Source organism: Gekko japonicus, unplaced genomic scaffold (assembly GCF_001447785.1).
Source record: "Gekko japonicus isolate JY-2015 unplaced genomic scaffold, Gekko_japonicus_V1.1 scaffold1317, whole genome shotgun sequence".
Classification (NCBI taxonomy): Eukaryota; Metazoa; Chordata; class Lepidosauria; order Squamata; family Gekkonidae; genus Gekko; species Gekko japonicus.
Window position 1 is genome coordinate 496,109 of NW_015174313.1, and position 20,028 is coordinate 516,136.

Consider the following 20,028-nt stretch of genomic DNA (forward strand, 5'->3'; position numbering starts at 1 on the left):
TGCTCCCAGAAGCCCTCAGTTGGGCCATGAGGAGCAAGAAGCAACCAGGTAAGTTGCAGAGCCCCCCCACCGGCCCACCTCCTGCCTTCAGGTACAAGCTCTCCCTCTCCTGTGAGGGCAGATCTGTGCAATTCCCCCCCCCCAAAAAAAAACTAGCAATCCAAAACAGTCCAGTGGAGCCTGAGCGGTGGGTGTTGCCTTCTGACACACTTCCGGTGATGTCCGGGTGTGTGGCATATGCAAATAAATTATGCTAATACGTTATGCTAATGAGCTCCTGCTCCTCTTTTTCTATGAAATGACCCCTGATAAGAACACCTACGTAGAACGGACATCTTGAGACGACTCAGAGAGAGAAAAGTAGCTGAGTCGTAATCCTCAGAATTCTGGCTTTTCTTTCTGCACTGAGAGCTTCAGCCCCACCAGAAAAAAAAATTGCCCCACAAGCCACAAAATCCTGGCTATGGGCCTGGTGAGAGAAGAGGAAGGGAGGCATCACAGGGGTGAGAGAGGAGGAAAGGAGACATCATCGAGAGTACAAAGCCTTCCCCCATCCCCAAAATCCCACAACTATTTGCACGTTTCCTTGATGCACCTACCACAAAAGCATGCTTATGGATCACACTGATGACACTCTTGAAGGTAATTTTGCTGGTTAAGGTATGTCCGTGATAAACCACCGGCTCGTTGTCTTGCCCATCCCAGCAGTCAATTTCAAGGCAGCGGCATCCCTTATTGAGGGCACTTCACACACACACACACACACACACAAAGGAATATTAATATATTTGTTTAATTGTAAAAAGAACTACTAGTACCCCACTGATCAGCACTATTTTGCCCTCCGGTTTCTAAGTAGCACTTTGTTTAGACACCCAGAGACCCAGGTAGGGTAACCTATATCTTGAGATTTCTGTTGGGATTTAGAAAGGAAATTTGATCTTTGCCCTGAAACGGCTTTGTGCTACCACAACTATAAGAAAATATCATGGCATTCTAGTGTTGCCAGGTCCCTCCTGGCAACCGGTGGGGGATGGTGGGACTTACCAGGAGAAAGAGAAAGGCCCAGGCCTCGTTGCCAGCATCACACAGGAAGTGATATCACATTGTGACATTGCTGCAACACTCTATTGTTTGGGGAAACTCAATGGTAAAACTTCTACCATAGAGTTTTTGCCAAAATACCAGAGTGTCGCCCAGATGTCACTGGCATGATGACATCACTTCCAGTGGAATGCCACCAAGGAGGCCTAGGCCTTTCTCCTGGTAAGTTCCCCCACCACCCAGCTGATCAGTGGCTGGGGGGCAGAGCCTGGCAGCAGGGGACCCCCACCTCTACTGAGGGGGGGGGGGTTCTGGCAATTCTGTGAGCACACAGCACCCTCTTCCACTTTTAAACTGAAAGCAGCCAATGGCCATGGCTCTCTAGGGATGTTTGATAGGTTCATCTCATCTCTGTAAGCTGTAAGCCCTCTCTGCCTTGTTTCAGTCTGTCTGGCAGCTGGTTCAATTTTATACCAGAAGCGCCAATAAGAATCCCATTAGGACATTTGGAAACCACAGGCTACGATGCACTGTTTTATGTTTTCTCATGTTCATATCCTATACTTCTACAAAGCAGCTTTGGGCAGTTTTTATGGGATAACCATATTTTATCCTCACCACAGCCGTCTTTATTTTTCTTCAACGGCTGAAAATATTTATTCATTCAGACAGTTATTCCCTGTTTCTTTCAGCAATAGGGTCCCCAAGTGGCTTACAACTTTATTCTCCCCTCCATTTAATTCTCAAAGGAAGTTAGGCTGAGACACGGGGACTGGCCCAAAGTCGCCCAGTGAGCCCCCATAGCAGAGACAGGATCCAAACCTGGATCCCCTTCTAATCAAACATTCTAGCCATTATTCCACACTGGCTCAAAGGACCTTAAGAGACACAGCATAAGGCCCTTTTGCACCACTTGAAGTACAATCCTACAAAGAGTTACCTCAGACGAAGCCCATTGATTTCCCTCCTAAGCAGAGCCAACACCCTTCCATGTTGATTCAAGTCAACTGGCTTGGAAGGATGTAGCTCTGCTGAGGAATGCACTGCAAGTAAGAACATAAGAGAAGCCATGTTGGATCAGGCCAATGGCCCATCCAGTCCAACACTCTGTCACACAGTGGCCAGAAATACCAGGTGCCCTCAGGAGGTCCACCAGCGGGACCAGAACTCCAGAAGCCCTCCCGATGTTGCCCCCCCAAGCACCAAGAATACAGAGCATCCCTTGCCCCAGACTGAAAGTTCCATCCATACCTTGTGGCTAATAGCCACTGATGGGTCTCTGCTCGACATGTTTATCCAATCCAAGTAGCTTCCAGCCTTCCCCTCCAGAAATGAGATGGAAATGTTGGAATGAGCGACTCAGCATGCCTCGACATTGAGGGGCACTGCATCACTCTAAGTGAGTATAAACGTTATCTCCTTGAATGGGGCGCCTCTTTTTGTCCTAACCTGGTAGCTGCCCTCTGACCCCCTCCTCTCTCTCTCTCTCTCTCTCTCTCTCTCTCTGTGCTGTTTGCTCTTCTCCATTCTTCACATGGCTCTTCATGGAGTCTGCTGTAGAAACAATGTCCTCATACTTCTAGACAGGGGTCGTTTCGTAGAAGAAGAGCTAGGGGAACTCATTAGCATAACTCATTAGCATATGCCACACCCCCTGACATCACCGGAAGTGTGTCATAAGGCCACACACCCCGCCCCCAACGGTCCCGGCCGCCATCGCCGGCCTTGCAGCTCCACTGCCGAGCCCCATGAGGGGCCTGACAGTGGACCTGCAAGGCCGGCGGGAGTGCAAGGAAGCCCCGCGAAGGCCCTCCCTGGCCCCAGGCAGGCAGGGGTGGGGAGAGGCAGGGAGGAAGCAACTTACCCTCCCTCTTCTCCTGCCTCCTCCTGGCTGAATGAGGGCTGGAAGCGGGGCGGCCGGAAGCAGGGGGCGGGGCTTCGTCATGTGCCCCGCCCCCATACCTCACCCGGGGGAACTGCGATCCCCCCCGAAATGACCTCTGCTTCTAGACATGTGATGCCGGATTATCTGGCTACTTGTGATAGGGACAGTATTGTTTAGATTAGTCTTCTCTCTCTCCTTTCGACTGCACCCTGAGTGTGAGCTGGATCTACTTGAACAAACGTAAGTTTCTAGTTTTGCGAGATGCTTCTTGCCATATACTCTTCTTCAACAGAATGCGCACAATAGCATGTGGTTCTATGCCTGGGCATACTCTGCTATATTTATCAAATATCCTAATAATAAATACCTGGAATAGCCCCAGAGATGACTCGGTCCTACAAGCTGGTCCGAGATCAGGTAGGTGTTGTGCGAAGAGGAAATGAAGTAATCACACAGTGGGTAGGTCATATCTTGATAAACCTTTTTGTGCAGGCTTTTAAACAGGTTGCAGTCGTCTGAAAGCAGGTATCGGATAAAGCCTTCGAACGTCATCTCTTTCTTGTTCTTTGCTAGAAGGGAAATTGGCATGTTCAAAAGTTAACTGCATTAGGTTCCGGACATATGCATTGCTGCCGGAATTAAACCCAGTTAGGAAACACTGTCACAAACATATGCCCCTTACCTCTGTCTTGCCTCGGCCCCATTCTGAAGTTTAAATTCATCCATCATCATCAAAGACATTACATGAATGAATGAACACATGGAGAAGAAGAGAAGAAGAGATTGGATTTATACCCCGCCCTTCACTCAGAGTCTCAGAGCGGCTTACAAACTCCTTTCTCTTCCCCTCCCCACAAAATACAACCTGTGAGGTAGGTGGGGCTGAGAGAGGTCTTTCCAGAACTGTCCTTGAGAGAACAGCTCTGACAGAACTATGGCTTTCCCAAGGTCATCCAGCAGCTGCAAGTGGAGGAGCGAGGAATCAAACCCAGTTCTCCCAGATTAGTCTCCACACACTTAACCACGACACCAAACTGGCTCTCAAAGCTGTCTTATACTGTTATCAGACCATCTGTCCATCAAGGTAAGTATTGTCTACTCAGACTGGCAGCAGCTCTCCGGGGTTTCAGGTGGAGATCTTTCACATCATCTCCTACCTGGGCCTTTCCATTGGGGATGCCAGAGATTGAACCCTTCTGCATGCCAAGCAGATGCTCTACCACTGACCCACGGCCCCTCGCATGCTCATGACGTTTTTTGATTCAGTGGTTTTTCAACTGTGCTCCAGGGAATCTCGTAGTGACTCAGAACCGTACCAGATATTCCTCAATGAGAAGGACAATAAGAAAAGAGGAGCCTCCCAGAAAGACGGTTTACTCACCACTGCCGATAATCTTCTGTGATGTGCAGAAACGCGGAAGTGTTGGTTGTATTTGTAGGATAACAAGTTCCCATAGGCGGTAAGGGTGAAGACTCCTGGCCATGCCAGAAGTGAACTGATGCATGCACTAGAATAGTAGTCTACAATTTTTTATAACTAGATAGCCCCGCTAATGTTGAAAATTCAGAGTAAGTGATCACCAAAGAACCAGTATGTAAAGCCTGTTTGTATAGACGAGAACATGCAATTTGTCATGTCTTAAGAACATAAGAAGAGCCCTGCTGGATCAGACCAGTGGTCCATCTAGTTCAGCATCCTCTCTCACACGGTGGCCAACCCATTCCTCTGAAGGGCCAACTACAGGGCATGGAGGCCGAGGCCTTCCCCTGAAGTTGCCTCCTGGCTCTGGGATTCAGAGGATTAGTGCCTCTGGATGTGGAGGTTCCCCTCAGTCACCATGGCTAGTAGCCACTGATAGATTTATCCTCCACAAATCTGTCTAACCCCCTTTTAAAGCTGTAGCCATCACTACATCCTCTGGCAGTGAATTCCACATTTTAATCACTTTTTGTGTAAAGAGATATTTCCTTTTGGCTGTCCTGAATCTACTGCCCATCAGTTTCATACAATGCCCTTGAGCTCTAATATCTTGGGAGAAAAATTTCTCTTGTCACCACATGGAATTCACTGCCACAGGAGGTGGCGGCAGCTACAAGCATGGACAGCTTCAAGAGGGAATTAGATAAGCATATGGAGCAAAGGTCCATCAGTGGCCATTAGCCACAAGGTATAGATAGGAATTCTCAGTCTGGGGCAAGTGATGCACTGTTTTCTTGGTGCTGGGGGGGTGGGAATAGTGGGAGGGCTTCTAGTGTTCTGGCCCCACTGATGGACCTTCTGATGGCGCCTGGTATTTTTGGCCACTGTGTGACAGAGTGTTGGACTGGATGGGCCACTGGCCTGATCCAACATTGGCTTCTCTTATGTTCTTATGTTCTTAACTCTCTCCACCACATGCATAATTTTATAAACTTCTGTCATGTCTCTCCCCCCCTTAGTCATCTCTTTTTTAAACGGAAAAGTCCCAGACTCTTCAGCCTTTCCTCATAGGGAAGGGGCTCCAACCCCCTAATCCTCTTGGTTGCCCTTCCCTGTACTTTTTCCAGCTCTTGCAATGTCCTTTTTGAGATATGGTGACCAGAACTGTACACAGAACAAAGTTAGAGTCCAGTGGTTCTATCTATATATCTAATAACCAAGGGTCCCTCTGTGTGCGGATACTTATTTCCGCAGATCTGGGGTAGATGGGGGGGGAGATCTTTCAGCATATTTGGGGCAGCCCCCAGGCTTGCAGAAAAATCTAAAATGTTGAAAAAACTATATGGGGGATACTTAAACTTCCCCCAAAAGTACAACAGCCCTTTCTGCTCATGTGCATAGAATGGACTTACCAAAAATGAGGAGGCTTCTCTCCCCCTCCCTCTCCTTGGAAAGCGACTGTTTTGAGCACGTGACTGCCCTTAGCAATGCCTTTCCTAGCAATGAGGCTTTCGCAGGCTTTTCTGCTCTTGGGAAGCCGGGAGCGAATAGGGACTTTGTGTCTGAGCCTGCACTGGCTCGGCCTCCCAGGCACTGCCACCAATGTCGGGCTCAAAATTAGGGGAAAAGAAGGAGAGGAGAAAGAAGGAGAGGGATTGGCTTGAGGAAAAGACAGAAAGGGAAAGATGGGGGTATTTACTTGGGGGGGGAGATAGAAGGGGGATTGGCTTGCAGAGAGGGAGGGAGAGAGAGAGAGAGAGAGAAGGGATCGACTTGGGGGAGGATTGGAAAGAAAAAGAAGGAGGGATTGGCTTGGGAAGAGAAAGAGGGGGAAAGGGGGGAGAGGGAAGGAAGCAAAGGTGAGGGAATGCCCCCTCTCTAGGCTTCCCAAGTCCCCCCAGGGGGTGGGGAAAGGCCCATTCCCCGCTGCCGGAGGATCAGGCCCCGGGGGGAACCCCACCCCGACGTGCACATCACCCGGAAGTGACGCGACCACACTGGGCACGCTGGGGGCGGGGCCACGGCCATCCGAGGGAAAACTCTGTTTCCGCTCGGATGGCCATGGCCCCGCCCCAGCGTGCCCGGCGTGACCACGTCACTTCCAGGGTGACGTGCATGCGGCGCAGCACGCTTTGCGTGTGCGCGCTACAGCCGCCAGCCGGGAGTCCCCCGCTGCCGGCTGGCTTCACACTTGGCAACCCTACCCGTCTCCTCAAGTTTCTTGTGGGTCCACCCTTGTTTGTTCAATTGCTTCAGACCCAACACGGCTGCCCCCTTAGAACTGTACACAGTATTCCAAATGAGGACGCTCCATAGAGCTATACAGGGGCATTGTAACATCGGCCCTTTTCCGTTCAGTCCCTTTCCTAGTAATCCCTAACACAGAGTTTGCCTTTTTCACTGCTGCGACACGCTGGGTTGACACTTTCACTGAGCTACCCACTACGACCCCAAGGTCTTTTTCTCCCTCAGTCTCAGCAAGTTCAGACCCCATTAGTCTATACTTGACATTGGAATTTTTTGTCCCAATGTGCATCACCGCACGCTCAAACTTACTTTGGGTTGCAAACCTCCAGGTGGAGCCTGGAGAGCTCCCGGAATTCCAACTGGTCCCCAGACGACAGAGATCAGTTCCCCTGGAGAAAGTGCCTGCTTTGGAAAGTGGCCTCTGTGGCATTAGGCCCCGCTGAGGTCCCGTTTAGTTCTGTACTGAGCTACATGTAGCTTTAGAGACAGTTGTGTTTTTCTTTTTTTTAATTTAAGTCCTTTCCAGTTATGGTTGCCAGTCTCCGGGTGGCACCTGGAGATCTCCTGCTATTACGGTTGATCCAGGGCTCTTTTTGTAGAAAAAGCCCAGCAGGAACTCATTAGCATAATAGGCCACACCCAATAGCAGAAACTCATTAGCATATTAGGCCACACCCCTGACAGCACCACTCATTAGCACATTAGGCCACACCCCCATGTTACCAGAAGTGTGGTCATCCAGCCACACCTTTTGCTTCTTATTCTGTTTACCTTGTTTGTCGTCAAAACCCAGGGCTTTTTTTGTAGCAGGACCTCCTTTGCATGTTAGGCCACACACCCCTAATGTAGCCAATCCTAATGAGTTTCTGCTGTTGGGTGTGGCCTGTTATGCTAATGAGTTCCTGCTGGGCGTGGCCAACTTGGGAGCCAGCCGGAACCCCGTTCCTCTGCGTTCCTGCCCCAAAATAGCCCTGAAGATGACAGAGATCAGCTCCCCTGGAGAAAACAGCTGCTTTGGAGGGTGGACTCTATGGCATTAGACCCTGCTGAGGTCCCGCCCCTACCCAAACCCCACCCTCCCCAGGCTCCACCCACAAAATTCTCCAGTTATTTCTTAACCCAGATCTGGAAACCTGATTTATAGTCTGCCTTTCTCACTGAGACTCAAGGCAGATAACCCAAGGCCACAGGCTCCTGCACTAGAGGGTGGCCCGCTACCTGGAGGGGGGGGGGGATGTCCTCTGCTGTTAATAGAGGCTGTGGAAATAGGTAGCTGGAACTTTTTCATGGCATGGTGGTAAAAAACATCACCTGGTCAATAGCAGCCATTAAGAGTCTATTAAAAGGACACGAGACTTGTTCTCCTCCAGGCAATTTTGAACGACATCCCTGGGATGTAGGTTAGTCTGAGTGAGTGGCCCAAGGTCCATGGCAGAGTGGGCATTCAGACCTGGTTCCCTCAGATCCTAATCCGACATTCTGAGAGTCAGTTTGGTGTAGTGGTTAAGTGCGCGGACTCTAATCTGGGAGAACCGGGTTTGATTCCCCACTCCTCCACTTGCAGCTGTTGGATGACTGTGGCCAAGCCATAGTTCTGTCAGAGCCAGAGGTCATTTCGGGGGGGGGATCGCGGGGGATCGCAGTTGCCCCGGGTGGGGTACGGGGGCGGGGCACATGACGAAGCCCCGCCCCCTGCTTCCGGCTGCCCCGCTTCCGGCCTCCATTCAGCCAGGAGGAGGCAGGAGAAGAGGGAGGGTAAGTTGCTTCCTCCCTGCCACTCCCCACCCCTGCCTGTCTGGGGCCAGGGAGGGCCTTCGCGGGGCTTCCTTGCACTCCCACCGGCCTTGCAGGTCCACCGCCGGGCCCCTCATGGGGCTCGGCAGTGGAGCTGCAAGGCCGGCGGCAGCACCCAGGACCGTTGGGGGCGGGGTGTGTGGCCTTATGACACACTTCCGGTGATGTCAGGGGGTGTGGCCTCATGACACACTTCCGGTGATGTCAGGGGGTGTAGCATATGCTAATGAGTTATGCTAATGAGTTCCCCTAGCTCTTTTTCTACGAAACGACCCCTGGTCAGAGCCAATTTTAGTGTATGTGCTGCCAAAGTGAGAGCACATATACTAAAAGCGAAACTGACTTTTTGGATGGTTTAAAAGGTTTGAACGCTAGTTCTGCTTATTTCCTTTGTATCTTTTATAGCTTTCAAGCTTTATGTCACTACTATTTCCTGGTTCATACCCCTGAGGATACTAGCGGGAATTTTTCTACATTGTCTTTTAAATTGAGATGTACTGGTTGATGACTGTAATAATAAACTGACTGACTGATTATTCTGTCAGAGGTGTTCTCTCAAGGACAGTTCTCTCAGAGCTCTCTCTGTCCCACCTACCTGACAGGGTGTCTGTTGTGGGGAGGGGAAGGGAAAGGAGTTTGTAAGCCGCTCTGAGACTCTTTTGGGTAGTGAAGGGTGGGGTATAAATCCAATCTCTTCTCTTTTTCTAACCTGTACACTGTGCTGCCTCTCAAACCATACTATCAGGGCTTTTTATTGCGGGGGGGAGGTGCCAGAACTCTCAAGAGTTTTCAATCTGTATACTGAAAAGTCACGAACTTTTCAACATTTTTTAAAAGAATTTTGTCAAAGAGGTTCCGGAACTCTGATCTTGTGCGTTCCTCCCCCCCCCCCCCAAAAGCCCTGCTAACTATACTTATTTGGAAACAAATCTCATTGAAATCGATGATATGTGCTTCTGAGTAAACATGGATAAGATCAGAGTGTTAATTTCTCTCTCTCTCTCTCTCTCTCTCTCTCTCTCTCTCTCTCTCTCTCTCTGTTTCACTACACTGCAAAGCTGAATTATAAAAATATATATTTAGTAACCATAAAACTGTGCTCTGAGTCTACCTTTATTGTCACACACGCTTCTCATTCCCCTCCCTTTCCTCCCTTCATTTTGATTCATGTCTCTCTAAGCCGCTTTGGGGCCGAGGCGTGTTTATTTCCCCCTTTCATAAAGAGCTTAGCATATTTTCGCCGCTCCCTAAGTACCTAATAATAATAACATATATCATATGAAACACGGAGCTATTCACCATTATCCAGGGTTCCACCCCTTAACGACAATTGCAACGATGGATTTAACCTATAAATAACATTCAAGCCCGGAGGAAGGAGAATCGTTTCCAGTGCATGCTATTAAGACGCTTGGAAAGCACAGGGCAGAGCAAGGGAACTTCGCCAAGATCAGGATGCAAAGAATTAGATATATCCAAGGTCTTGGATGCACACTGTGGGCTATTTTAAATAATTATTTGATAAGCAGGCCTGCGGTGTAGCAGAGGGCAGGGGATGACTGTTAAAGGAACCAGCCCAACATCTTATCTTTGGTTGAATCTGCTCTTACTTCCCAAGTAGAGTCTAGTTCACACATACAGGAGAATGAGGGGGTAGAACGGACTGTGCCACTTCAGGCAGGAGGTGTGTGGGGAGGTCCAGCTATGGATATCCCTTCCCATTTTCTGTGCCTTCTCTTCACTTGCTGTAAAGAGTTTTTGAGAAAGGGGAGCGTTCCAAAATATAGTCTGATTCTAGAGCTGCCACCAACCTGGAGAGAAAAAAATTCCCTGTCCTGTTGTTAGAGGTTTTATGAGATGCTCTTTACCAGGTGATGTTATTTATCTCCGTGCCATGAAAAGTCTCACGTGCCCATTTCCACACACAGGGGCTGTGGTCACACAAGCAGTTTGCAGCGATATCACTGCGGTACCTTCCCAGATTTAAAGAGCACGATCAGACAACGACATCTACCTTCCGTGCCCCAGTCGTGGCCACCCCGTTTTGCCCCGCATCAGAAGCAGAGGGGTGACATGATCGAGGTTTATAAGATTATGCATGGGAAAGAGCAGGTAGAGAAAGAGGTACTTTTCTCCCTTTCCCACAATACAAGAACTCGTGGCCACTCCATGAAACTGCAGAGCGGTCGGGTTAGAACGGATAAAAGGAAGTATTTCTTCACCCGAAGAGTGATTAACACTTGGAATTCACTGCCACAGGAAGTGGTGGCAGCTACAAGCATGGACGGCTTCAAAAGGGAATTAGATAAGCATATGGAGCAGAGGTCCATCAGTGGCTATTAGCCACAAGGTATAGATAGGGGCTCTGGGGCAAGTGATGCTCTGTCTTCTTGGTGCTTGGGGGGGGGGTCAACAGTGGGAGGGCTTCTAATGTCCTGGCCCCACTGGTGGACCTCCTGATGGCACTGGTATTTCTGGCCACTGTGTGACACAGAGTGTTGGACTGGATGGGCCTTTGGCCTGATCCAACATTGGCGTCTCTTATGTTCTTATGTTCTTAACCAGGCACTGGGGGAAGTCCGGTCTTTACCGATGCCAGCGCTTCCACTCTGCTTTTCTGGCTGTCTGAACTCCCCTGTCACGAACTGCAGCTGGATGGGAAGTCGGAACCAGCAGACCCATTTCCACCAAGTTTTTTTTTTAAAGTAGCTGCCGATATTCGCATAAGCACATGAGTGCATATGCGCATGTGCCCAGCTGTTTTTTTAAAGAAACCGACCGGGCAGTGCGCTCCATGGTTGAGGTGCTGCAGTAATGTGGATGCCTCACCACTGGACAAGCGCATGGGGAAACCACCGCAGGGTATGCTGTCTGATCGGTCCTTCCCGCAACAATTGGAGCCAGCGCACTTAGAGACGTGCCCAGACTGCGCCTAACCTCCAGTGTGACCACAGCCCAAGTCTCTGTTAAGGGGACAGGGTATTTGTTTGTTTCCTCCAAGTTGTTGGCAGGCCTATCTGACATGGTACAGTCCATTCTAGCACTTCTGGATTCTGACAAGTCTTTCCTATTCCTGTGAGAACAGGCCTCCGTGCTGTGGGAGGGATGTCAGCCTCCATACCGACACATGTACTTTTCAACATGGCCCCATGTGCAGATGCTTAAATCTCTGCGCTGGGGCCATGTAGAGAGAAGGGAGACTGTTTTTTTTTTACAAACTTGAGGGATCCCCCCTCCCAAGTTTGCAGGAAAATATGATTAAAAGAAAATAAAGAAGGCAGGTTAAATTTCCCGCCAAAAAGAAGAACATTGCGTACACGTGTACAGACAAGTTCATTTGCCGGCCTGGAGGCATCAGCTCCCCCTTACTGCATATGGGAGACGTTGAAGGAGGGGGAGCCACTGTTGGCAGAAAGGAGGGGAAGACAGGAACCACTTGTTCTCCCCTGCTGCTCCTCCCCATAGAGCAGTGAGGAGTACAGATGGATGAGGATGGGCAGAGAGGCAGGGGGGCAGAGCAGTGGGGAGGCATGCAGATGGAGGGAGGGACCCATGAGCAGGCAGGCACAGCAGAGGCAGCTGAGTGATATTAAATATTGAAATATTCAATATATTCAAAAGGCAGAGGAACTGAGTTCCATCTTTGTGGGGGTCTTCACTATGGAACACGGCAGACAGACACCCCATGCCTGTTTCAGACTCCTGGGAAGGAGTCTGAAAAACTAAGTCCAAAAAATGGCAGGGGGGAAAGTTCTAGAACTGAGAGATGTATTGAAAACTAACAAGTCCCTGGACCTGGATGACATGCATCTAAGAGTTCTTCAAGAAATCAGAAATTGTGAAATTGTTTATCATTAGACAAAAACACACAACTTTAATATGTCACTAAGATTAGTTTTCTTGCCGGAGGGCTGAGAGACAGTAAATGTGATGCTAGTTCTTTCAACAACGGATCTAGAGGAAACTAGAAAATGACAGGTCTGTCAATCTAACGTTTGCACCAGTTAAGTTAGAGGAAACCGTTATTAAAGATAGAATTAGGGATGTGCATTCGGATATACCCGAGATGAAATTAAACCCAAATTTAGCTATTTGGGGGCAGCTTGGGGATATCTGGAGAAAAAAAACCCTTATAATGAAAAACGCGTATAATGAAGTTATCTCCCAGATGTCCAGGGGTGTTTCAATTTTGGGAAGCAGGGAGGGAGGTTTAAATATTACAGGGACAAGGCCTAGCTATTCCAGCCTCTGGAGACCCAGTCTTAACCCACTTAACCCACTTAACAAACAACCTTGTTTGTTTAACCCACTCGATAAAAAGTACTTAAACGACATAATCTTTCACCTGTGACATTTCTAATCAGGATTATAGCTGTTGGAAGATTTTGAAACATTTCAAATAGAAACTGAGAGCAAAGGCCTGTGAAGTTTACTTCCTAAAATCCCACTGAAATATATATATATAAGCAGCCAGAAAGTAAGATTGGGCTCAAAATGTTATACAAAATGAATCTACCAACATTTAGAAACAAAAAAAAGACTTCTGTTCTCCCACACACACACCAATGCTTGTGTGCATCAATATACAATGCTTTGGGTTAAATGATCCCCCCACCCCTTCAAACAGACTAGCAGCTATCTTTTCTCCTGCAAAGGTGACCAGTGAATGAATGGTAATTCCTTATCCAGCAAAAGAAGAGGACTTTTATTTCAGCGGGAGTTAGGCATGTACCTTCTCTCCCACCGAAATCAATGGGATCTAAAAGTGGCCACATCGTGCCCTAAATCTCTAATTGTGGGCTGCCGTCCAGCATTCGCTTCACAAAGTGAGAAAAGGAAAGCCTGATTCACATGTTTCTTTTTGAAGACACAAGGGCTGGGTTCTGGATGTAATGATCTTTCTTGATCTTGATCTCACGCAGGGAAGGGTTTTCGTATCACTCCCCCCGGCTACGTGAAAAACTCAGACGTCCTTATGTCACAACAAATGTGGAACATGTTCTCTGACGCAGTAGCGTTTGAAGGTTTCACAGGTCGGCTATTTTAATACAAAAAGAATATTCACCCGTGAAAATTAAATATCACGGGAAGATTTCGTCGCTTCCACGACAACCAAGTATGGTACAGCCACTTAGCAGAGTTACGGATTAGCGTGTGATCCATATGCAGCAAGAGGACACCCCATAATCAGTGAGGAAATATGTTTGTTTCAGCAGGTATACAATGAACATAAGAACATAAGAGATGCCAATGTTGGATCAGGCCAAAGGACCATCCAGTCCAACACTCTGTATCACACAGTGGCCAGAAACACCAGCGCCATCAGGAGGTCCACCAGTGGGGCGAGGACACCAGAAGCCATCCCACTGTTGACCCCCCCCCCCAAGCACCAAGAAGAAAGAGCATCACTTGCCCCAGAGTCCCTATCTATACCTTGTGGCTAATAGCCACTGATGGACCTCTGCTCCATATGCTTATCTAATTCCCTTTTGAAGCCGTCCATGCTTGTAGCCACCACCACTTCCTGTGGCAGTGAATTCCAAGTGTTAATCACTCTTTGGGTGAAGAAGTACTTCCTTTTATCCGTTCTAACCCGACCGCTCAGCAGTTTCATGGAGTGCCCACGAGTTCTTGTATTGTGAGAAGGGGAGAAAAGTACCTCTTTCTCTACCTGCTCTATCCCATGCATAGTCTTATAAACCTCAATGGCCTGCTTGCACCAGTATCCTTTCCGCACTAGACCTTAAGTCCTGGTTCAGCCCTGTCCCCAAACTTACATTCTACAGTACACCCGAGTTCACCCCTGAAATTATCTCGGAGTATTTTCTGTTTCCACATTACATTGAGGTCACCCCAGTTTCACCTCACATTTATCCTGGGATAAACAGATGCTGTTATAACCAGGGTTAAATGCAAGGTATTGTGTTCTGAGTTGAACTCTGACAAAACCAGGGATGAGATCCGAGTGCGGAAAGGACCACCGTATGATGCTGAGAGTTGTAAGAAGGCTGTCTGTACTAATGCCTATGGCAGTAGACAAGAGCAAGGGTCCAGTAACAAGCTGTGAGCTTTCATGAGTCACTGAAAAGACCAAGAGTCCAGGAGCACCCTCAAGACTAACAACATTTGTGACATTGTACGAACCTTTGTGACTCACGAAAGCTCCTACCCTGCCACAAATTTTGTTAGTCTTTAAGGTGTTACTGGACTCTTGCTCTTTCTGACTGCTACAGACTAGCATGGCTACCTGTCTTGATCTAATGCTTATGGGAGCGGAAGTGTGGAAGGCACAGTTCCCCAGCCGTCAACTACACTCTCAGCTAGTCTGAGGTCCTTAGAGGCCTCTGGCTCCCAGGGCAGAAAGGATAGCCTCCCACGCTGCTAGGGTCGCTGATCCCCAGGTGGTGGGCTAGAGATCTCCAGTCCCACCCCCCCCCCAGCTTAGTGTCTCTGAACCCAAGACTTCAGGTAGGAGATGCTGTGTGAACATTTCCTCTGCAAAGTGGGGTGTTCTAAGGCGGTATGATTGGATTGGCTGTTTTCTTTCCTGTGTGTTGGCTGGTCAGAAGACAGTTTGCAGGATGGGATACAAACCCCATATGCAGAGCGACCAGAAGCACGGTCATTACAGGGCCTCCTACTGAGCACAGCAGTTCCCCCTTCAAATGCGGGTTGTGTTTCCCTGGCTCCTTCTCTTGCGTTCTGTGGGTGTGTTGTGCTATGTAACGTAGGCAGAGTCGGAACTATGGGGGGAGGGGTGTTATGTACACGGACCACCACCAGGGGTCCGTGGCACAGGCAAGAGCTTGGATCCTAGAACAATGGAAACTTCGGATCCTGGATCCCCCAGCCCCAACCAATAGCCACCTTGGCGGGACATTCAAACCCTCCAATGGGAATGGGGGGTTGCTGGGTGGATATGTATATAGTTGGCCCTGTCGGCCATTAGTCTTAGTCTTTGTCTGTGTTAAGTACAATAAACGTGTGCTACAGTATGTCGTCTGAGTCCTCCATGCAACGAACCCAGTACTTTTCAGGGTGAGCGGGGGAGAATGACGTCAAGAGATGAGCTGGTAACAGCAGACTGCTTCCAGGTATGGCTGATACAGAAGTGCCATCAACATGCCACTCTGTGCCTGGTGGGTGTGGATAGTGTCACGATGGAAGCCAGTGCGGTTGCCGTGTGCTCAGCACCTTGGAGTGGAGTCTGTTTCAAAAACAAGTTCTCTGCTCAGAGAGTAGGATACTGGATACTGATATGGAGCAGAGGTCCATCAGTGGCTATTAGTCCCAAGGTGTAGATGGAACACTCTGCCTGGGGCAATGATGCTCTGTATTCTTGGTGCTTGGGGGGCAAAGTGGGAGGGCTTCTGGAGGTCTGGCCCCGCTGGTGGACCTCCTGATGGCATCTGGGTTTTGGCCACAGAGTGTTGGACTGGATGGGCGACTGGCCTGATCCAGCATGATTTCTCTTATGTTCTTTGGATTAGCAATGCTGGCATCATGCTGGTGCGGGTGACAAGTTAATATATGGTGTTAAGAAGGGTTCCACCCCACAGCCACCCATCTGAAATCTGATTAGCCTTTCTAGTTAGAAATGGTGGCCAGGTGCACTTGAAGATCACTGATTCTGTTTCTTACTTTTCTTTGCTTCAGCTCTTGGTTAATGTGGAACATGTAGAATTTAAAATGTCCTGGGAAAAGAGGTACTAGAAAGATTTATGACTATGGTAATAATTAACAAATTCAAGGAGTAAATTTTTTTAAAAAACCCAATTCAACAGAGTGTGCCAAATTACGGAGCAAAGAACATCATGCTAAACATGTTACATGGACTGAAAAAAGATAACGGCAGGACAAAGACGTATAACTTTGAAGCTGCTATTTTTTATTTGGATTGTTTATTCCTACGTTATGCTTTACATAAACACACAAGAACCCAAAGTATCAGTAAGATCAGTGCACAAAACCTATATAAGCTCTCACCTTTAAATTTCTATGATTTTACTGAATTTATACAAACTGCATATATGTGCTCATTAAAAACATCCCCCCACACCAATGAAATCCACACAAAAAGTACACTGAGAGTACTTCAGAGTAACATCACAGTTAGGTTACTAGTACTGAGCAGTTTCAACGGAAGCATTAATTGACGGCAGTGGAGCTCTGCATGCATTAAAACTGTATAATTACTGGTACTGTGTACAAGAAAATTACTGTGTAAACTGTTTATTATACTGGTACTGATGTACAAGAAAAAAGCACAGCCCGAGTTTCAATTCTCAACACGAGACTGACTTTATTTTTTAGAAAACTTTTCTCAAATAACTGGTGTCAATTTAATAATACCAAGTAACATCCACCATAGAGTCTGCTTGGTGAAAAATGGATTTGCTCACCATTCCTTAAAAGAGCTATAAAAGCACAAATGCCAGTCAAATTAATGAGGTATACAGCAACGGACACGGGGAGCTCAGAGCAATAAAGAGTGGTGTAGTGCTTATTTGTTTTCTTAAAATCACACAACAAATATTATGCTTTAACTCAGACAGGCTATTAAAAAAAGTTATCCGATTTTCCAACAGAAAAGTCATGTATTGGCATTTTTCACTACACAGGACACCATCTGTCCTTCATACAGGACTACCAGAAATGCAATCAGCCCACATTAGGCACTTTTTGCTTTAACTTCCCATTTTTTAAAAAATCCAAATGCATTTATTGCAAACCAGACAATAAGTTCATCAGTCAGTAAATAAAAAGGCACTTATGGTTTCAATGGGTATCTAAACAGAAGTTTATCCACTTGATGCATACAAAGTCGTACAGCCTGGTACTATGCATGTTTAGTCAGAAGTTAAGCCCCGCTGTGTTCGATAGTTTCAGAGGATAGCTGTGTTCAAAAGTTTAGGCCCAGAAACTGTTGGTCTTCCGGGTGCTACTGGACTCAGATATAACCGTGTTCAATGTAACTTACTCCCAAATACAGTATGCATAAAACTGCAGCCTCGGCTGACTGTAACTCATTTATTGAATAAATACTTCACTTTTCAACTTAGAAATTCCTAAAGTGACAAAAACTAAGAAAGGTAAAAGCAACAATAAAGACACGTTAAGAGATGATCCATGCATTTTTGTGAGAGAGAGCCAACACAGAAATCACCGTGTTGTCTTTCTCCTACACGGGCTGCAATTATAGCTAAGGAAAGAAACGTTGCTCTTTAAAGAAAAAAGGAAAAAACCTTTAGTAGGTCATGTTTTCTATTGACATTTCAAAGCAAACAAACAAACTTGACGATTTAACACAATTTGAAGAATTCATATGCCATGTACAGGTTAGGATTCCAGGCTGCCTTTATGGATAACAGACATGATCCAGGAGGACAGGGCAACACCCTCTGCTCTTGGCAGGCCACGCTTCTCCCGCACATGATGTGATCAGGATGAACAAGACAGGAGGGAAGAAGGATGCCTGCACCAAATAAATACGACAGCTGCTCCCCACTTTCCCCTAAGAGGCTGCAGCTGCTGAAAGAAAGAGTATCAGCAGCAGCGCTGGTCTTCTATTACATGTGCCAATGTGACACACGACCACCAGATACACATTATACTCCCAGATGCTGAATGCAAGGCATATTTCTTCCTCGCTCTGTGTCACTAGACATTTCATTCCATTTGGAGCTGGGGAAGGGGGTTACACAAAGTTTTCTCCTAAAGATACATCAAATGAAAATATCCATATTTACTGATTTAACGTATTTTAAACACGTTTTAACTTTTTTACATTTTATACATGTTTTAATACATAAAATGCTTACATCAGGGGTCCCCAACCTTCTTGAGTCTGTGGGCACCTTTGGAATTCAGTCGGAGTGTGGTGGGTGCAAGCCACAAAAGGGCTGCCTCGGGAGGAGGCGGGGCCAGCCACCACAGGACTGCAGTGGATTACCTTTGGTCACACAGTGAAGACCCTTGTGCTGTGCTGGCAGCTGCTGCCAAAGCAACGTTTTTCAAAATACCTGCAACAGCCAATCAAATCTCAAATGGCCAAACAGAAGCCTTACTGGGCAAAAGCCCTGCATGACCCCACCCACCTTAAATAAAAACTTGGTGGGCGTCAGGACAGGTGTGGGCAGGCACCACGGCACCCACAGATACCACGTCGGGAACCCCTCATTTACATATTCACTTACTATTCAAGTGGTCAAGATCGTTATTGATCAGGAAATTGCAGTATCAAATTAATTTAATCATGACATTAAACTTTTAGTGTACCTTCCACTATGGGTTCGTAAGTGTTAATCAGTGCAACAGCTCTTCCTTCACCTCCAACTTCAAACTGTTCCCTTCTTAGAAATTCAGCTAGTTTGCCTGCTGTTAGGATCTTTTTGTTAGGCGAGTAGCTGCAAAAGAGTTCGTGAAATTCAGGTCTGTGCATGAAAGCGCGATAAATGGCCCTGAAATCTTCTATGGTAATAACTCCAGACTTCTGTTTGTCATTTGTCTAAAGAAAAAGGAGAGAATACCCAATTAGCATGAACTCGGTTTTATTTATTTATCAAACTACTCGTATCCCACTTTTCCTCGTGTCTCAGTGCAGCTTACAAGTCGTGGATACAACGTTATAATACATCTTGACAGGCTTTCTTTGGCCCCAGGAACAAGACCCAAAATTTAGGTGCTGGACTCATTTTCCAGCCTTTATGGAGTTGTATTTTAATGACAGATTCTCATAACTTTCTTCAAGCCTTTAAAAACTACTACATCAGTAAATGTGGAGTTAACCTTGGCTGATATCATAATAAAAGCCTCATAAAGAAATTGCTGGAATTACTAAATGGGCTCAATGAAATTTCTAGGTACCAGTGACCTACTACTTAAAACCAGGTGGGTAGCAGTCTGAAGATGTGTGCTTTGCACACAAAAGCTTACACTGTGAATAAAACTTTCTTGGTCTTAGAGGTGCCACCGGACTCAAACTTTGTTCTTCAATTTAAAACCAGTACAATAAAACACCAGGTACTCTCCCTCCAGTCCAAAAATGTATATAGCAGTCTTAATTTAGAAACAGAGGGGAGAACAGCAGGATCCTTGAGCTTTCCTAAGAAATTAAACTTTCACTTGAAAATGATTAGTTCACACAAAAGCAAGAAGCTGCCTTACAATGAATCGAACCATCAGTCCATCAAGGTCAGTATTGCCTACTCAGACTGGCGGCAGCTCTCCAGGGTCTCAGGCTGAGGTCTTTCATATCACCTGCTGCCAGATCCTTTTAACTGGAAATGCCAAGGATTGAACCTGGGACTTTCTCCATGCCAAGCAGATGCTCTACCACTGAGCTATGGCCCCTACATTGCAACCCCCATGACTGTGAAGAGAAACTTACACAGCAGAATAATGCTAGGAAGGGAGAACATAAGCCAGTTGGGAAAACAGAGAACTCAAAACTGCAGCTTGGAACCCAGCTCCGTCTTGTTCCTGTAACCGGAATCACACCTGGGAGCAAAAGTCCTTCCAGGGGGAGCTCCTCCCCTCCTTCATACCAATACTGTGGCTTACTGATGCTATGACTGGAATGTTGGAGAAGCAACAGCCTGCTAAGAGTCTAGTTACTTTAAATAATGCTGAAAGAGTG

At 47.2% G+C, this 20,028-nt stretch overlaps 1 protein-coding gene across 1 annotated transcript in view; it reads right to left on the minus strand.

Moving 5' to 3' along the window:
• The window catches only part of LOC107121264 (1-phosphatidylinositol 4,5-bisphosphate phosphodiesterase zeta-1-like), a 64,595-nt gene that overhangs the window by 41,697 nt on the left and 2,870 nt on the right, over window positions 1-20,028 (minus strand). Inside the window, exons 4-6 of the mRNA XM_015424149.1 lie at window positions 18,669-18,897; window positions 3,297-3,498; window positions 600-744 (exon numbers count right to left, since the gene is read on the minus strand). Coding sequence (XP_015279635.1) covers window positions 600-744; window positions 3,297-3,498; window positions 18,669-18,897 — 576 coding nt within the window. The remainder of the gene's footprint in view (window positions 1-599; window positions 745-3,296; window positions 3,499-18,668; window positions 18,898-20,028) is intronic.